This window comes from Bidens hawaiensis, unplaced genomic scaffold (genome assembly GCF_021521415.1).
Source record: "Bidens hawaiensis isolate Kalapana, Puna unplaced genomic scaffold, B.hawaiensis_p1.1 tig00020322_1, whole genome shotgun sequence".
In the NCBI taxonomy this organism is placed as follows: domain Eukaryota; kingdom Viridiplantae; phylum Streptophyta; class Magnoliopsida; order Asterales; family Asteraceae; genus Bidens; species Bidens hawaiensis.
Genome location: NW_027493088.1, coordinates 233,228 through 249,463, shown reverse-complemented (window position 1 = coordinate 249,463; position 16,236 = coordinate 233,228). Strand labels below are relative to the sequence as shown.

General features: G+C 33.2%; 2 protein-coding genes and 1 pseudogene across 3 annotated transcripts; 2 read left to right on the top strand and 1 right to left on the bottom strand.

Annotated features, from left to right (window-relative positions):
- The first annotated feature begins 1,253 nt into the window (after positions 1-1,253).
- On the top strand, positions 1,254-3,691 carry LOC143560280 (putative pentatricopeptide repeat-containing protein At3g15930). Its single transcript, XM_077048613.1, has one exon. It carries the CDS (start codon positions 1,276-1,278, stop codon positions 3,163-3,165), a length of 1,890 nt encoding a protein of 629 aa, XP_076904728.1. The 5' UTR covers positions 1,254-1,275; the 3' UTR covers positions 3,166-3,691.
- A 5,881-nt stretch (positions 3,692-9,572) lies between these two features.
- On the top strand, positions 9,573-13,741 carry LOC143560312 (MLO-like protein 11; annotated as a pseudogene). Its single transcript, XR_013140099.1, has 15 exons — positions 9,573-9,765; positions 10,093-10,150; positions 10,233-10,459; positions 10,520-10,636; positions 10,726-10,786; positions 10,874-10,967; positions 11,059-11,133; positions 11,309-11,394; positions 11,480-11,529; positions 11,627-11,667; positions 11,732-11,902; positions 11,984-12,019; positions 12,100-12,167; positions 12,301-12,361; positions 12,683-13,741. The product of XR_013140099.1 is annotated as an MLO-like protein 11 (transcript).
- Positions 13,742-13,957: 216 nt separating this feature from the next.
- Positions 13,958-14,619, bottom strand: LOC143560279 (thioredoxin M4, chloroplastic-like). Its single transcript, XM_077048612.1, has one exon. It carries the CDS (start codon positions 14,550-14,552, stop codon positions 14,232-14,234), a length of 321 nt encoding a protein of 106 aa, XP_076904727.1. The 5' UTR covers positions 14,553-14,619; the 3' UTR covers positions 13,958-14,231.
- Between the last annotated feature and the right edge of the window lie 1,617 nt (positions 14,620-16,236).

Below are 16,236 nucleotides of genomic sequence, written 5' to 3'. Positions count from 1 at the left end.
TTGAATCGTCATTGGTGGTGAGACGGTTATCCTGACCTGTTATATCACGTCGTTACCTTATCTGGTTAATGTGAGGTCTATGGTCAAGCTAATAAGTGGTAACACCAAAAGGAAACATAAAAAAATAATTTTCATAAATACTTTTGGTTGTGTCACATTTTTAGAATACAAATTTCACTTTTTAGTTACTACAAGGTTCCGTTAAGTGGGGACGTAACGGGAGTTCGATTGGTATTAATTCGGTTCTTTGTTACGATAAAGGTATGGTATCGGTTCTCATTATCACAACTGATGAGAACCCAAAAATGTCGCGTTCCTTTTTGAACTTAAACTAGGTTCCCTGTCTCTCTGTATATAAAAACTGTCATGAATTCCAAGACACCATTAGTAATATAGATGTGTTATAAAAATATTTGTTTTATATTTTTGTAAATAACTATTCCGAACCACACATTTAAAAGCATCTTCAACGCTAGACATTCAAGTCAACTGTTACATCATATTCAAAATTTCTTTAGAAGGATCACTTATTTCTTTAATGCTAAAACCTTCGAAAATTTCATTAAAACAATATATGTGTTATATATAAATCTACATATGTATAGTTGTGGATCACCCTCTCCGTCTACTCAGCCATACTAATTTACTAATTTCAGACTTAAGCTCCACAACGTCGCAGAGTGTGTCACCGTGTCATCCGCCCTCCACCACGTCATACAAACCAAGGTTCTAGTATGCGTGGAGATGCTCTTAAGGCTACAATGAGACCTACTTAGGCTATTTGGTATGGGTCATTCGCTTCGTTCTCCATTATTTGTTACATCAGTCACACATCAGCTTTTTCTCTATTATACAACCCAGATTATACTCCAATCTTCATCCTTCTTCACCATTCTATTTATTTATTTTATAAAAATACGAAAAAGAAAAGAAAAAAATATAATTGAGTGAGGTTGTGAGTGACGTGATCACAAAATAAGAAAAAATGATTGGATGGTTTCTTACCTTGGCCCCACCATCCTATTCATCCAATTTTCTCCACAATGTTGGGAATGTTTTCGGAGCCGAAAACACCAAAAGGGGCCAAACGCCGACAAAAATGCCCACTACGCATGGTCTAATAGATACTATTATAATTAGAAGAGTAACCACACAGCTTATACAAAATTTGTAGTCATCAATCATCATGCTTACTCGTATTACCACCATAAACTATGTTCTATGGATCCAAACTAGTACATGAGGATATACACAACACCTACTTCATCGTTATCAATGATGAAAACAGACTATTTACTTCATCGTATCTCCATTTGCAAATCCATGGACCAACTTAAGCAAATTCACTTGCAACTCTTCGTAACAGGCGTAAGCCAAGACCCTTTAGTATGCTTCAAACTTGTAGTCTTTTGCTGCACTCAAAATCCAGGCAATGTTGACTATGCACGCCAAGTGTTCGACAAAATTCCTCAACCAAAAGTTTTCATTTACAATATGATGATCAAGGGCTACTCTCGCACTAACCGAACCGAACGTGCCGTCTCAATGTATGTAGAAATGTTAAGGAGGGATACAAAGCCCGATAATTACACGTTCCCGTTTCTGCTAAACGGGGTTACAAAACGGGTCGGGTTGGTATATGGGAAGGGGTTACATTGTCATGTATGTAAGTTCGGGTTCGGGTTTAATCCAGCTGTCGAAACATCGTTGATACATGTGTATTTGGTAGATGGGAATATGAATGATGCTAGAATTGTTTTCGATACATGTTTGAAAACCAATGTCATCACTTGGAATATTATGATTGCAGGATACAATAGATGCAAACAGTTAAATAAATCAAGAAATCTTTTTTATGAAATGGAAAAGATGAGAATCGAACCCACTGGTGTCTCTCTTGTTTCGATGTTATCGGTTTGTTCAAAGCTAAAGGACATAAGTAGTTGTAAGCACATTCATGGGTACATCAAAGATGGGATTATCGAGCCGAAATTGGTATTGAATAATGCTTTAATTGATGCATATGCAGCCTGTGGGGAAACGGATGCTGCATTGGCGGTTTTTAAGAGCATGAAAACGAGGGATGTGATTTCTTGGACTGCGGTTTTATCGGTGTTTCTTAATCTTGGAAACCTCGACTTTGCACGTAATATTTTTGATGAAATGCCTGTGAGAGATTCGGTTTCGTGGACTGCAATGATTGACGGGTATGTAAAGCAAAACAGGTTTAAAGAGGGTTTGATGCTTTTCAAGAATATGCAGGATGCAAAAGTGGAACCGGATGAGTTCACGATGGTTAGCATTCTTACAGCATGTGCCAACACGGGTGCACTCGAGTTAGGTGAGTGGGTTAACGTTTGTATCGACAGAAACAAGATCAAACACGACGTTTTTGTAGGAAATGCACTTATAGACATGTATTTTAAATGTGGTGAAGTGAGTAAAGCAGTGGATGTTTTCAATAAAATGCCCAAAAGAGATAAGTTCACTTGGACTAATATTATTATTGGTTATGCTGTTAATGGATATGGAAATGAAGCTATTAACATGTTTAACAAGATGCTAAATGCATCGATAAAACCGGACCAAATATGTTACCTAGGCGTTTTAACTGCTTGTCCTCACGCGGGTATGGTGGATGAAGGCAAAAAGTTTTTTGCTGACATGTCGATCCACCATGGAATCGAGCCCGAGGTTGAGCATTATGGGTGCATGGTTGATCTGTTGGGCCGGGCTGGGCTTTTAGCCCAAGCTTATGATCTCATAACCACTATGTCAATTAGCCCAAACTCGGTTGTTTGGCGGGCCCTTCTTGGAGCTTGTAGAGTTCATAAAGATGTAGATTTGGCTGAAATAGCAGCCAAGAAACTTATTGAGTTAGAGCCGGATAACGGTGGAGTTTATGTATTATTATGTAACATATATGCAGCTTGTAATAGATGGGATGATTTACATAAATTAAGAAATATAATGATGACTAGAGGAGTAACAAAAACCCCGGGTTGTAGTAGTATAGAGATTTATGGCACGATTAACGAGTTTGTTGCGCGCGATAAATCACATTGTCGATCTGAAGAGATATATTCGACGGTTGAGATTATGACAGAAGACATGAGAATTCTAGGTTATGCTCCTAGTGAGACATGTCTTGACATAGGAGAGTGACATAAACTATAAATATGCAATGTGGATATATAATTTAATGAAAGCATGTTATTGTATTAATGCTTTATGTATTTGTTTATTTATTGTGTTTTGGATGTCTTATGAAAGCTGGTAGATTATATTTGAATGACAATCACACTTTTCATATTTTTATAACTCGAGTTTAAAACTATCCATGTGTTACTATTATTTGTTTGTTTAATTAAATGCTGTTTAGGCTTGTTTTTATGTAAGTTGTGAGTTTTTGACAATAACATAATACTAGATAAGAACGGGAAAGAGGTAGGCATCTGTAACTGACCCGTTGTCGTATTGAGTTATTGAAATGTTAGTTGACAGCACATGTATTGTTTTTGATATCAAACATCAATTTTCCGTCATTAGTACTTAGTTTGATTAGTACTTAGTTTGATGTATATTCCGTTGGTGTTTTATGTTTTATTATTCATAATTAAATACTTACATGTATGATGCACTTCTTTTCATAATCCTAGGGTGTTAAATAAGTCGTTTTCACGGGGTTTTATTATCGAATTCGACACAAACATGGAAATTGTGTCGCATCATTCACATGTAACATGAACACTATTAGTTGCAACGAATAACTTTATTATGTTTATCTAAATTTACCAACTATACAAAAGTATCAAATGTATATTAAAGGTAAATTTAAACTATAAAAATTTGATGCTTGTTTCTCTTTTATCTTCTAAATTTTGTTATACGATACTCAATGGTTTATGTTATAGCATCAAAATATTCAGTGCATTGTAAAAATAGGATCAACCAAACACTACATGTTTAGTTAAGAGAGGGCAGGCTATGAAGGGGACGGGGAGGTCTAGCTCACTGGCCGATCACCTGGTAGGCCTAACTCTTTTTTATTTTAAAAGGTTTATAATGTTTTTTAAATATTTATTTTTAATGTTAAAACATAATTACTCAACTCATTTAAGCCCATTTTCATATTAAAAAAAATGTTTTTTGGCCGACCCAAATCATAACCAAGTAAGCACATTTAAAAGTTTAATTGTTTGAAACTCTTTTGTTTAAGGCCCAAATATTTTCACCTTCGGCCCAAAAAATTTTAACGATTCCCATAAACGACCGGGTGCTGCCATGTTCGACAAAATGTCCTTTACCCGTTGAGACTAAATACAAATCTGTGAATTTGATGTTAGTTTTTAGTAACTATTATAAAACTGTAATATTCATTTCGATGTTCTCAAGGCTTACAAAACTATAATGTATTTAAAAACAAAATACTCAATAAAATAGGCATAACCAATACATCCAAAACAATTACCGTTTGCCTTTTGGTATTGTGGCCAAATATTAATTAAGATGAATAATGTTCAAATATTTTCATATTGTAGTAACTAAACCTACAATGCCTTTTGTCATGCCATATTTAACTTCAACTAAAACAGTTGCAAGTACGTCACACACTATTATATTATTATTATTAGTTTCAAAACTAGAGAAACACATTACAAAAATTAAATAATATTAATATTAATAATAAAAAATAAAGTTTATTATACTGATAATACTATAATAATATATGTTATTGACGATAAATAATAAACGTGGGTTATACTGTAACTTTTTAATAGGTAAAATAGTAAAGAGCTTAAGTATAGTTTTAGTATGCCATTGTTAATTATCTTGTTGTAAACTAAGTTTCGTCAGTTAGTAGTATGCAGTGACGGATGTTGGATTTTTTTTATTCGTGGTAAAGGTTGGGTTGAGTCAAGCTTAAATTTATCAAATCTAAATCGTATCAGAAACAAGACTTTTCTTAAAAAACTAAAATGCAAACTCTAACAATAACAAAAGAATAATAAACATAAAATCATTCAAACAAAATTAATACCGTAAATTACAAGGTTGCAAAATAATAATTAAGTAAGAGCTTCTATGGTGCCATGTTGTGTTTTTAATTTCAAAAACAATCTAAACCTTTTGTTGGTCGTGTAGGAGACCTAGGCCCCGTCTTATAAGGGTATGACCCACCCATATGTGTATATGTATATATATGAGAGGGAACAAACGTAAAAACTCCTCTTTGTTAGTAGGATTTGAATAATATGTATCATTAAATTATATATCCGAATCTTACAAAAATGTTATCAAACATTGTTGCGTACTTGCGTGCGTGTCCACGTGCTTGAAAAGTTTTAAGCTTATAGATTCATTTATACGAATCAAAAACATAGTAATGATGTCTAAGCTAGTTCAAACTAAACATCTCATCTGGTTTAAAAAATAGTTATTAACTTTGTTAAATAGGTTGATGGATCTTTATACAGTTTTAGTTTTGTTTACGATGTATTTAAAACTGGTCATTGGACTGCTTGAACTGGGAGTTGCGCTCTAGTTGGTTCGTTGGCATGTGCAATGGGTTGAAGCAGCATTGGTTAAACGACTATTTTTATATTGAACAACGACCCAGTTCGGTGGTTGGACTAGTTTGCGGAAAAATATTATTTTAGATTATTAAGTTTGAACTTAGACCTTATATACACTGCCTATGACCTAGTGGTCTAGTGGTATGATTTTTTATAATTAAATTAAATACTACCTCTCTAAAACAATATGTTAATTATTATTATAATAGAAATCGATATATATTTCTTTTGTTTCCGAATGTAATTTCAACATGATAAATCAATATTGAAGTCTAAATTAATATTAATAGGCGTTTTAAAATTATTTATAACACTATTCCGAAGGAATTGAACACTTGACCTCTTATTTTACATCATTACTACTTTATCACGTCATCAAAGTAGGAATGACCAACTAAAAGTAATGAATCAATGGTGTCAAGTTTCCTTCCTACGGTCCCGGTTTTGTAACATATTATTTAATTTAATTTGCTTGATGATAGTTCAAAAGTTTTGTTATGTATTTATCTCACTATGTTATCTTACATTATTTAAAAATGTGACCATTTGAAACGGTCATTTGGCCATTGAGTTTGATCGGGAGCATCGGCACCATCAAGACCCGCTTGAGATAGTTTTGTTCGGAATCAAAGAGGATGGGGCAGCGTTCTCGCTAGTACTAAGACGGCACGCCTCCATCCCAACTTCATTCCGTCCACCCCATAATATATGGAGCGACCATTACAATCGTTAATAAACAAACTTTTTTAAGTATGTGCCCATGTGAGTGTGCAAATACATGATCAGATATGATATTATAAAGGTAATAAAATAAGTGTATAAGTCGTATTGTGTTTGGTTACTAGTTCAGATCCCCAAACCAACTTATCATATGGAGCAAATCAGGTACCAATTATTATGACAATATGAAAGTCAAAAGATTTTATAATATTAAGATATCATCATCATCATCATCGTACTCAGTATATCCCACCAATAGCAATGCTATGGTAGGGTCTGAGGAGGGTAAGATGTAGACAGCCTTACCTCTATCTCATAGGGATCCCACCAATAGCAATGCTATGGTAGGGTCTGAGGAGGGTAAGATGTAGACAGCCTTACCTCTATCTTATAATATTAAGATAGTTCAACATAAATTAATATTAAATTTTTTTTAACCAAAGTAAATTCAAATCATATATATGGGTTAACAATTAGACAGGAGCTAGGGCATCCGCAAATGAGTTGGGTGCAAGGTAAAGTACTAAACTAGATTTGGTGTTTGTCACATAATAAAAGATATATTTCAAGTCCGAGCCAAATCAGATTTTAATAGGTTAAGTTGAAATGAAAAATCGTACTAACTCTTTTTCTAAATGACAAATATCATGCTCCTAGATACTTTTATACACTATATATCAATACATGCATCTTGTACTTGTTAAAGGAGTTACGTTCGAGTCAACCCAATAGTTAAATGGGCTTATTTGGATAAAAATCTAATTATGTTTATGTCTTATTGTGTAAAGAATTGCATTAATATCAAGAGGTGTTAATATTTTTAGAAGGCGTTTGTCATCCCACTAATTATTCATATTTTTATTGCATAACTCATTTTATCGTAAAGGAACCATAATATATATCTCATACTGTCATACATATGAATAATGGAAAAATACAAACTAATAATAATTATAATAAATAAAAATAAAAGGAAAGATGACGTTTGATGTGATTCTACCTGTGATTATAATCTAATTATTACTTTTACGTTAACATTATTGACTCTTAAGTTAGAACATTATTGACTTTTAAGTGAAGTTTCATACGATAATTCTATGACATAACTTATACAGATTTAAATCTTAAGTAAAATTATTAATTATACCATTTAGATCTTTCATATTAAAGATTTTAGTAAAAAAGCCCACACTTTATTATCAATATTATTATTTTATACAAGTTGATTTTAAATAGTGATAAGTGCTAGTATAATACTCCGTAACTAATTAAGTAAATATAATCTAATAATACAAACCCAATAATGGGCTTATCATAACTCTAAGCCACATGTTATTGTTCTGAACGAAAGTCCTCGTTTGGTTTATGAACATAAATATTTTTTTTATTTAAATGAAAGTTTTTAGAATTGAAAATGAAGTTATAAATACATGCATATGATCCAACTTATAATCATATTAATGTTTTTTTTGAACAATTAACATTTTCACCTTTTCTCAAGCGAGACTATAACATACAACCTTTAGACTGAGAATCATAAACATTTGCCATTACACCAATTAGGAGAGAAAATAAATGAGACAAAAAAAATTTGTGTTTCCGAGTTTAATGAGAAGGAAAGGAAAATCAAGGAATTTACATATTTAATGTGTTCCCGAGTTGAAAGGAAAAGAAAAGAAAGTTATAGTTTTACTATTATACCATTTAAGTAAAACTAAAACAAAATTAGTTTTGAGGGTAATTTAGTAATTAATAAGATTCTCTCATAATCTCTTTAATTTGGAAGGATGATAATATATTCAAATTTTCTAGTTTTTTCCCTCGTTTCCCCTCCCCTGCCTTTCTTAAAAAATATCTGCAAGATGATTTTTTCTTATTTTCCTTTTTTTTCATTCCCCCTGTTAAATGAGACGTACTCATGAACACAATGTTAAAGCTATTGTTTTGCCTTTTTATATAATTACTTACAAAGATTATGCAATGTGCTTATATAATTCAATGGCTTTAGTTAGCTTATTATTTCTGTTGGTTATTGTATTAGGTTTTATCTTAAAGCTAACAACTTATTATTTTTGTTGGTTATTGTATTAGGTTTTATTATTAGTTTTTTTTTAAAGTACGTGTTTTTGGTTTAAATACAACACGCTAATCTAACAAAATTATATTTAGGTTTGGTTATTATACTCGTAATGAATCTAATAGATACCAATCGATTTTACGTCGACTTGTCGCTGTAACGTCCAGGTTTTTGTTTTAAATATGTTAACATGACGGAACTGTTTTTTAGGTTTGGTTCTGAACCGTAACAAATATAGCCGATACTGACCAAATTCACATCGACTCGCCGCTGCAACAACCATGTTTTACTGACTGAATAAACGTTGTTTTAAATATGTTTTTTTTTTGTATTATATGCCATACGATTCAATACTATTCTTGATTGTTTACTAATTTGTGTTTAATTTCTGTACCGGTACGAACCTAACTAATAACAACTGAATTCGTGTCCGGCGGGTTAACACCTAGCTATTGTTATTCTTATTGTTATTATTATTATTATGTCCCACAAAAATCAAGGACCGTAGAAAAAGTGAAAAACAGTGGAATAAAACAGTCTCCTTAACCCCTTTGAACAACCGACGTCGTTTCCGCTAATTACGCGCAAATCTCTCTCTCTCTCTTTCTCTCTCATGTGTATTAATATTAATTCTCGTATTATGAGTGAGATACAGAGCAAATCAAAACGAAGCTGCTTAGAAATTAAAATCCAACCCCAATTCTTACATTCATTATATTATTATTATTATTATTATTATTATTATACACACCTTTATATACACCTTTAATCTTTATTATCAAAGCTGGCTGCTTTCATCATTTCTTTATCATTACTGACTCAAAAGCGAGTTCGGTATCTTTCAAACCAGTAAAGATTCGCTTCAAACTTCCTTTCTCTTCAAAATCTTTCACCTCTTCATACATATACAAACTACATCATTAATATAAAGTTTTAATCTTGGTTTGCTTCCACTGTATTTTATTTACAGTAGCTAAGTTTTTTAATTTTATTTACTGCTACTGAACTCGTGGGGATCAAGCATTTGGATTATTATTATTATTATTATTGTGGGTGTTTACTGTATGCGCACAACCTGTTCGACTAATGTCTCTGAGAGATTTGATTTGGATTTGAAGACTATGATTGGAGCTAATGACGCCGGGTTTCAAGTAATTGCCAAAAGTCTTGTTATTATTATTAAAACAAGAAGTAAGAAAAAAGATATTTGTTAGATATTGTATGTTATTGGTATTGCAAGTTGGGTAAATTTGGTGAAACATGTCATCTGAAGCTGACAAAGAAGAGTCAAGATCTTTGGCTTTGACTCCAACATGGTCTGTAGCTACTGTCTTGACCATCTTTGTTGTTGTTTCCTTGCTCGTGGAGCGATCAATTCATCGGTTAAGTAATGTAAGTTTTCATTTCTTATTACCACGTCAGTGTTGTAGAATTCGCCAGACGTTAGTCGGGCGGTGGGGTAGGGACGGGCGATTAATTTGGATAAATCAGATTGGAATTTATATGTAATTTTTCAAATATACATATGTATACTAAATTTTCAATTTTGACCAAATAGCAATTAATCGGCGAGGTATTTGGTTTTATATAATATTATTTCACTATGAGCAACAAGATGAAGTTAAATCCTTTTTTATAGCTCAAATAAGTACATATGAGATGATGTATATATATTTAGGTTTGATCTTGTTTATGTGACAATTTGTTCTAAAATGTCAGTGGTTGAGGAAAACAAATCGCAAGCCGTTGCTTGCTGCGGTGGAGAAAATGAAAGAAGGTATTTTGATATACAAAATCTTTTTAAGATATTTTAATGTTTTTATATGGTTAGTGATCATGTTTTGGTTGTTTGTGTGCAGAGTTGATGCTTCTTGGATTCATATCTCTGCTTCTTACAGCTACTTCTAGTGTTATATCAAATATATGCATTCCCTCAAGATTCTACAATGGTGCGTTTTCTCCATGCACTAGATCCGAGGTTGACGAAGAAATGGAGAATAATGAGAATAAGCGGAAACTTTTTATGAGCCTTTTGTATCCTCATAGGAGGGTGCTGAATGCATTGAACAATAACACCTGCCCGAAGGTGAGTTTTATAATTTTTTTTTTATTAAATTATAGGTATCTTATCATTTTTCATTTACAGGATCACGAGCCATTTGTATCATATGAAGGTCTTGAGCAATTACACCGCTTTATTTTTGTTATGGCAATTACACACGTGTCTTACAGTTGCTTAACGATGCTTCTGGCTGTTGTGAAGGTTACATACTTCTATGTAGTTATGACTGATAATTGTTAAAAAAAAAGTAACAGAATATGAATATATTTTTGTTGTTGTGATCCATTTAGATACACAGTTGGAGGAAATGGGAGGATGAGGCTCAAGTGGATCGGCATGATGTGTTAACCGGTATTATTTGCGTGATGTATAGCTAGTTCATAATTATTCTTAAACGTAAAATACGATATATATTTATATAATATATTTATAATACAGAAATATCAAGAAATAAGACAATGAGGAGGCAATCAACAATTGCCAATTCCACTCATCAAATACAATGGTTGTAAATGGTTTCTTTTCTTGGATGGTAAATATCTCCCAATTTGCATACAACAATTTAATCTTTATATTCAGAAATTACAAATTATAAATTTTTATACTTTTGTTTAAATTAACAGATATGTTTCTTTCGGCAATTTGGGCGCTCTGTTGTTCGTGTGGATTACCTTACACTGCGTAAAGCCTTCATCTTGGTATGTCAAAATTGTATAAATATTTAATATTATTATTCTATGCTAGTAATACAAATAAACTTATTATGTTAGTATCAACTTATGTTTACTTGGAGCATATTCGTAAGTTAGTTGGTCAACAGTGGTCAATCTCAGATTATTGTTCACAGTTGTTTGTTTCTCTTATTCATGGCAGAATCACAACCTCACATCAAAATATGATTTTCACAGTTATATGATCCGTTCTATGGAAGAAGAATTTCAAAGAATAGTCGGAGTAAGGTAATGCACTTTCTTTCTTGCTCGTTTATTTACATATGCCAAACGTATACATGAATATTAATTTTGTTTGCTCGGGTGTTTGCAGTGGTCCACTTTGGGGATTTGTGGTTGCTTTTATGCTCTTTAATGTGAAAGGTACAAATGTTGAACTAATTATGTATCATTTTAAATCCGTGATGGAACTCAACTTTGAATTCTTGATTAACTATTTAACCGTTGTACTTTCTTGCAGGATCAAATCTTTATTTCTGGATTGCCATTATTCCTATCACTGTAAGTACTTTTTGTTAGTATATTAATATTCCGAATTCTGATAAATGTGTGTGTTTATGCTCAGCTTGTTCTACTTGTGGGAACAAAGTTACAACATGTGATTGCCACTTTGGCACTAGAGAGTGCTGGAATCATGGGGTATGTAACCGAAACAAGATTAAAGCCAAGAGATGAACTATTTTGGTTTAAGAAGCCGGAGTTATTGCTCAAGTTGATCCATTTTATTCTTTTCCAGGTAAGCATCTTTTCCTTTTTTTTTTAAATGTGTCTTTTTCCTTACTATTTGCTTCAATTCTGGTTAATTTGTTCTATGCAGAATGCATTTGAGCTAGCTTCATTCTTTTGGTTCTGGGTAGTTTTTTTACTTGATTTTATTTACCATATTTAGTCTTTAAACTTTATTTTTATAAACTATTTCTTGTTTTATTGCAGTGGCAGTTTGGCTACGATTCTTGTTTTATCAAGAACCACTTGCTCGTGTATATGCGACTGTTTTTGGGGTATGCACATATTTCCATTAATTTTCACCTTGTTTTCTTGCATGTTTTCGGGCTGGGTTTGGTAACGGTCAAAAAGTCAAAATAAGTCATCCTCAATGAGTCAATGTTCTTACGTTTTATTTTCTTCGTATAGGTTTGTGGGCCAGTTCTTATGCAGTTATAGCACCCTACCACTTTATGCACTCGTTACGCAGGTATATTTTCAAACCAAAGTTAATTATTTAAGATAAATTATAGTTTTCTCCCTTCATGTATGCGTCCCTAAAGTTCAATAAGTACATGTTCTCTATATAATCCGGACCGGGTCAACAAAGTGTTAGTGGAAAGGACAATAAATGTGACAAGATATAAACTTTAGGAACGTTTTTTTACTTCAACATAGGGACGTTTTTTGTACTTATTGAAGTTAAAGAACAAGATCTACAAGTAAACCGCACACATAAAGTTTAGAAACTGTAACTGACCCACATATTTGTATATTTACATTCATCTGAACTCTATATCACAATCTGCAGATGGGTACAAATTACAAGGCTGCCTTGATTCCCCAAAGAATAAGAGACACGATTCACGGTTGGGGAAAAGAAGCCAGAAGAAGGAGAAGGCGGTTAGGAATATACGGTGATGACTCAACGATTCACACCGACACAAGCACCGTGGTGTCTGTAGAGGAATATGACAACCATGAGCTCGATAGTCCACGAGCCGGGTTGGATCCCAGCCCAGGTCTTCAAATTGAGTTGCAATCACATAGTGTGTTTATGCCAGAATCAGATGGTTCGGACTCACCGCTTGTGGTTAATGAAAACTCGAGCCGGGTGGGTACACCTCTGCTTAAACCCAGTGCATCGGTGTCTTCTGCCGCTTCACCAAGTTTTGTGCCGGAAATCGTTACACGATCATCGTCGTTGCCTGCTCACGCAGAATGAAGGTGAAGATGAAGATGAATAGTATTTACAGTTACTTTTACCTGTTAATATGCTGAGGTAGAAGCGTAATTATATAAAAGTTTGAAATTTTACGATCATAATGTAGAACTATAATTACAGTTACAATTACAACTACAATTACAATCCTTTTTTATCATACGAAATTTGAGCACACAATCGCAGTTATGTATAAATTATTAGTTATATTGAATTGACAGTTGGTGTTGCAACAAGGATCTGGTGTGTTGACTGAGATGTTCTTTCTCATTCAATGTAAGCGGTCTTGTGAATTTTCATGAATGTTGAGAGCTATATAACTTTTGTACGAATTTGGAAGTGCCTTAGCTTGTTCAATATATATGTTGTTGCACTTGAATCAACATTTGTTGACACAGTCCGGATTATATAGAGAACATGCTAGGATAGGGGTCATGGCTGAAGCTTTAGGAACTACTTAAATGGATAAAGAGACAAAGAAGGAAGTACATTTAGTTCCGGTTATCGAACGCTAGAGATAAGTGGTGTAAGTAGGGAAATCAGTATTAATCATGTGTTAAGTAGTTAAGGGCATACCAACTAATGAAATGTTAAGATAAGAGCAAAAGTTTTCATCAAATGTTTGATTATACAAGGCGACAAGAATAAAAGCAAGATTTTTTTATACATGTCCCATGCTTTTGTCCTGTGTTCCTAATTTTCTTTTAATACATGTCATGTTTTTGTCTTGTGTCCCTTAATACCGGGCCAATAACCAACCACTATACTTGTTTACAAGTTGGAGTGGTTAAACTGATGATGAAACAGGATATTTATCAACAGTTAAAAAAAAAGATAAAAGGGACCCCATAACTTTGAACTGAAAAGTAAAAAAGATGAACATGCCATTTTGGTCTCATTTACTTCATCTGTTAAAACACTCTCCCAGCCATTCGGACTAAAACAGTTACTTATCCTTGAATTAACATAAACGAAACATAACATACGCTGCAAACAGAGCGGAAAGAACTAAATCAACCTAGTGCATGAACATATCTTCCAATTCCATCAAGTTGAGATATAGAAACAAGAAAACTTCAAATTTCAAAAGTTTGATAGAGTTTAAAGGGCACTAAACTCAAATGCACTAACAATACCTCTACAAGAACTTCTCTATGCAGGTACACAATGTTGATTTGGGAACCGCACCAATGATTGCATCTTTCTTCTCTCCACCTTTGAAAACTATGATGGTCGGGATGCTTCTGATTCCATACTTGGTTGCAATCGAAGGACTCTCGTCAGTGTTTACTTTGTAGCAAGCAAGTTTTCCATTGTATTCAATTGCCAGCTCATCTATGACAGGGTGGATCATGCAACACGGTCCACACCACGGGGCCCAGAATTCAACCAGTACAGGGAGATCAGACTCTAGGACTTGTGATTGCCATGTTGAATCAGTCACAGGAAGCACTGCCATTGTTGATAAACAAAATGTATTACTTATTGATGATGAATAATCACAACCATATGCTCTTAAAGAAATAACAGCTACTCATAGGGCTATAGATAAACCAAATGTTCAGTGTATTGTTCGTGAACCGTTCAGTGGGAAATTCGTTTGATAAATGGACAAACACGAACAATAAATTCCGTTAAATTAATTAAACGAACGAACATAAACAAATGTCACATTTGTTCATTAATGTTCGTGAGCGTTCAGTAACACGTTTGCTTATGTTCGTTCGTTTGCGTTCATTTACCCTGACGGCTGATTCATGTTCGTTTGATTATGTTCCTTCGTTAAGAGATTTTATATTTTTTTAGTTAATTATCCAAACATTTAAACTTTTGGATACTTAGATATTTCAGACTTTCTTTAATAATAATGAATATGATTATAATGGTTTAAGTACTCTTAAGTTAAAGTTGATTTATGTCTAATGTTTGGGATTAACAATGTTGTTTCATGTTTTCAAATTAATTTATGTCCGTGTGTGTTTAAAAATTTTTGTTTATGTCCGTTTGCATTCGTTTAGAAAGTTAACGAACACGAACAAACATAAACAAGTTCATCACCTGAACAGTCAAACACTAACTCACTGACACCAAAATTCCGTTGGGTTAAATGTAGCATATGGTGTTCATCAACTGTCCGTTTATCCGATATAATCTTAAGGAACGTACACGAACAAGGCTTAGTTTGGTTTGTTTATAACCCTAGATACTCATACTCAATTGTTGCACACACAAATGCAACATTTGATTTATAAATAGGCAGAGGTGAGCAATAACGAAACCGTTAACCAAACCAAAAAACAACAAAACCAAATCAAAATTGATCGAATTAAGCAAAAACAAAATAACCAAAAACCGAATTAACCAAAAATCAAATATCGTTTTTTTTATACTAATCGGTCAACCAAAATTAACCGAACCGAACCATTCATATTTTCATATATTTCTATCTTTTATACCTCCAAAAACATGCATTTCATGTTTTATACCTCCATTTCACCATTTCATGTATTTATACATCCATCACATGTATGTCTAAGCAAAAACTTTAGCCCACGTTTGGTTTTGGTTATCAATCAAAAACCGACAAACTAACGGAGCGGATTAACCAATATTCTATGCAGTCAATCTTGGCGGTATCTCGGTTATCGGTACTCATGTGAAATATCGGTCAGAATATTGATACCGATAATATCGGCGATATTGACCGATATGTCGCCGACATATCACCAATATTCCTTATATCAGTGCTTTAAGTCTAAAATTTCAACTTTTAGTGTGTAATGTTGGTGTTTTGAGTGTTAATCAGTTCCTACTTGCTACAATTGTTAGTGTTTTGCAAGTTGCAAAAGGATAATTTGTTAATAGTATGAGAGTATACTGAATTGTTAGTGTTAAAGTGCTATATATATAAATTCTACATGATATTAAAATTACCGATATCCCACCGATATCTCACCGCGATAACCGATATCTCAAATGTCAGTCCTCGACCTATATCTGATATTTTCCGCATTAACTGCTTAGCCGAAAATCGATTGGTTAACATGACTTCGGTTTCAGTCGAGGCTAAAAAGTAATAACCGAACCGAACTGTGCACACTCCTATTAAAAACAATCCAAAATAGTTTTTTTTAACGTCATAA

What these genes read in the sequence shown, in the direction of transcription:
- LOC143560280 (XM_077048613.1), top strand. Translation starts at nt 1,276, where the DNA reads ATGATGAAAACAGACTATTTACTTCATCGTATCTCCATTTGCAAATCC.
- LOC143560279 (XM_077048612.1), bottom strand. Translation starts at nt 14,552, where the DNA reads ATGGCAGTGCTTCCTGTGACTGATTCAACATGGCAATCACAAGTCCTA.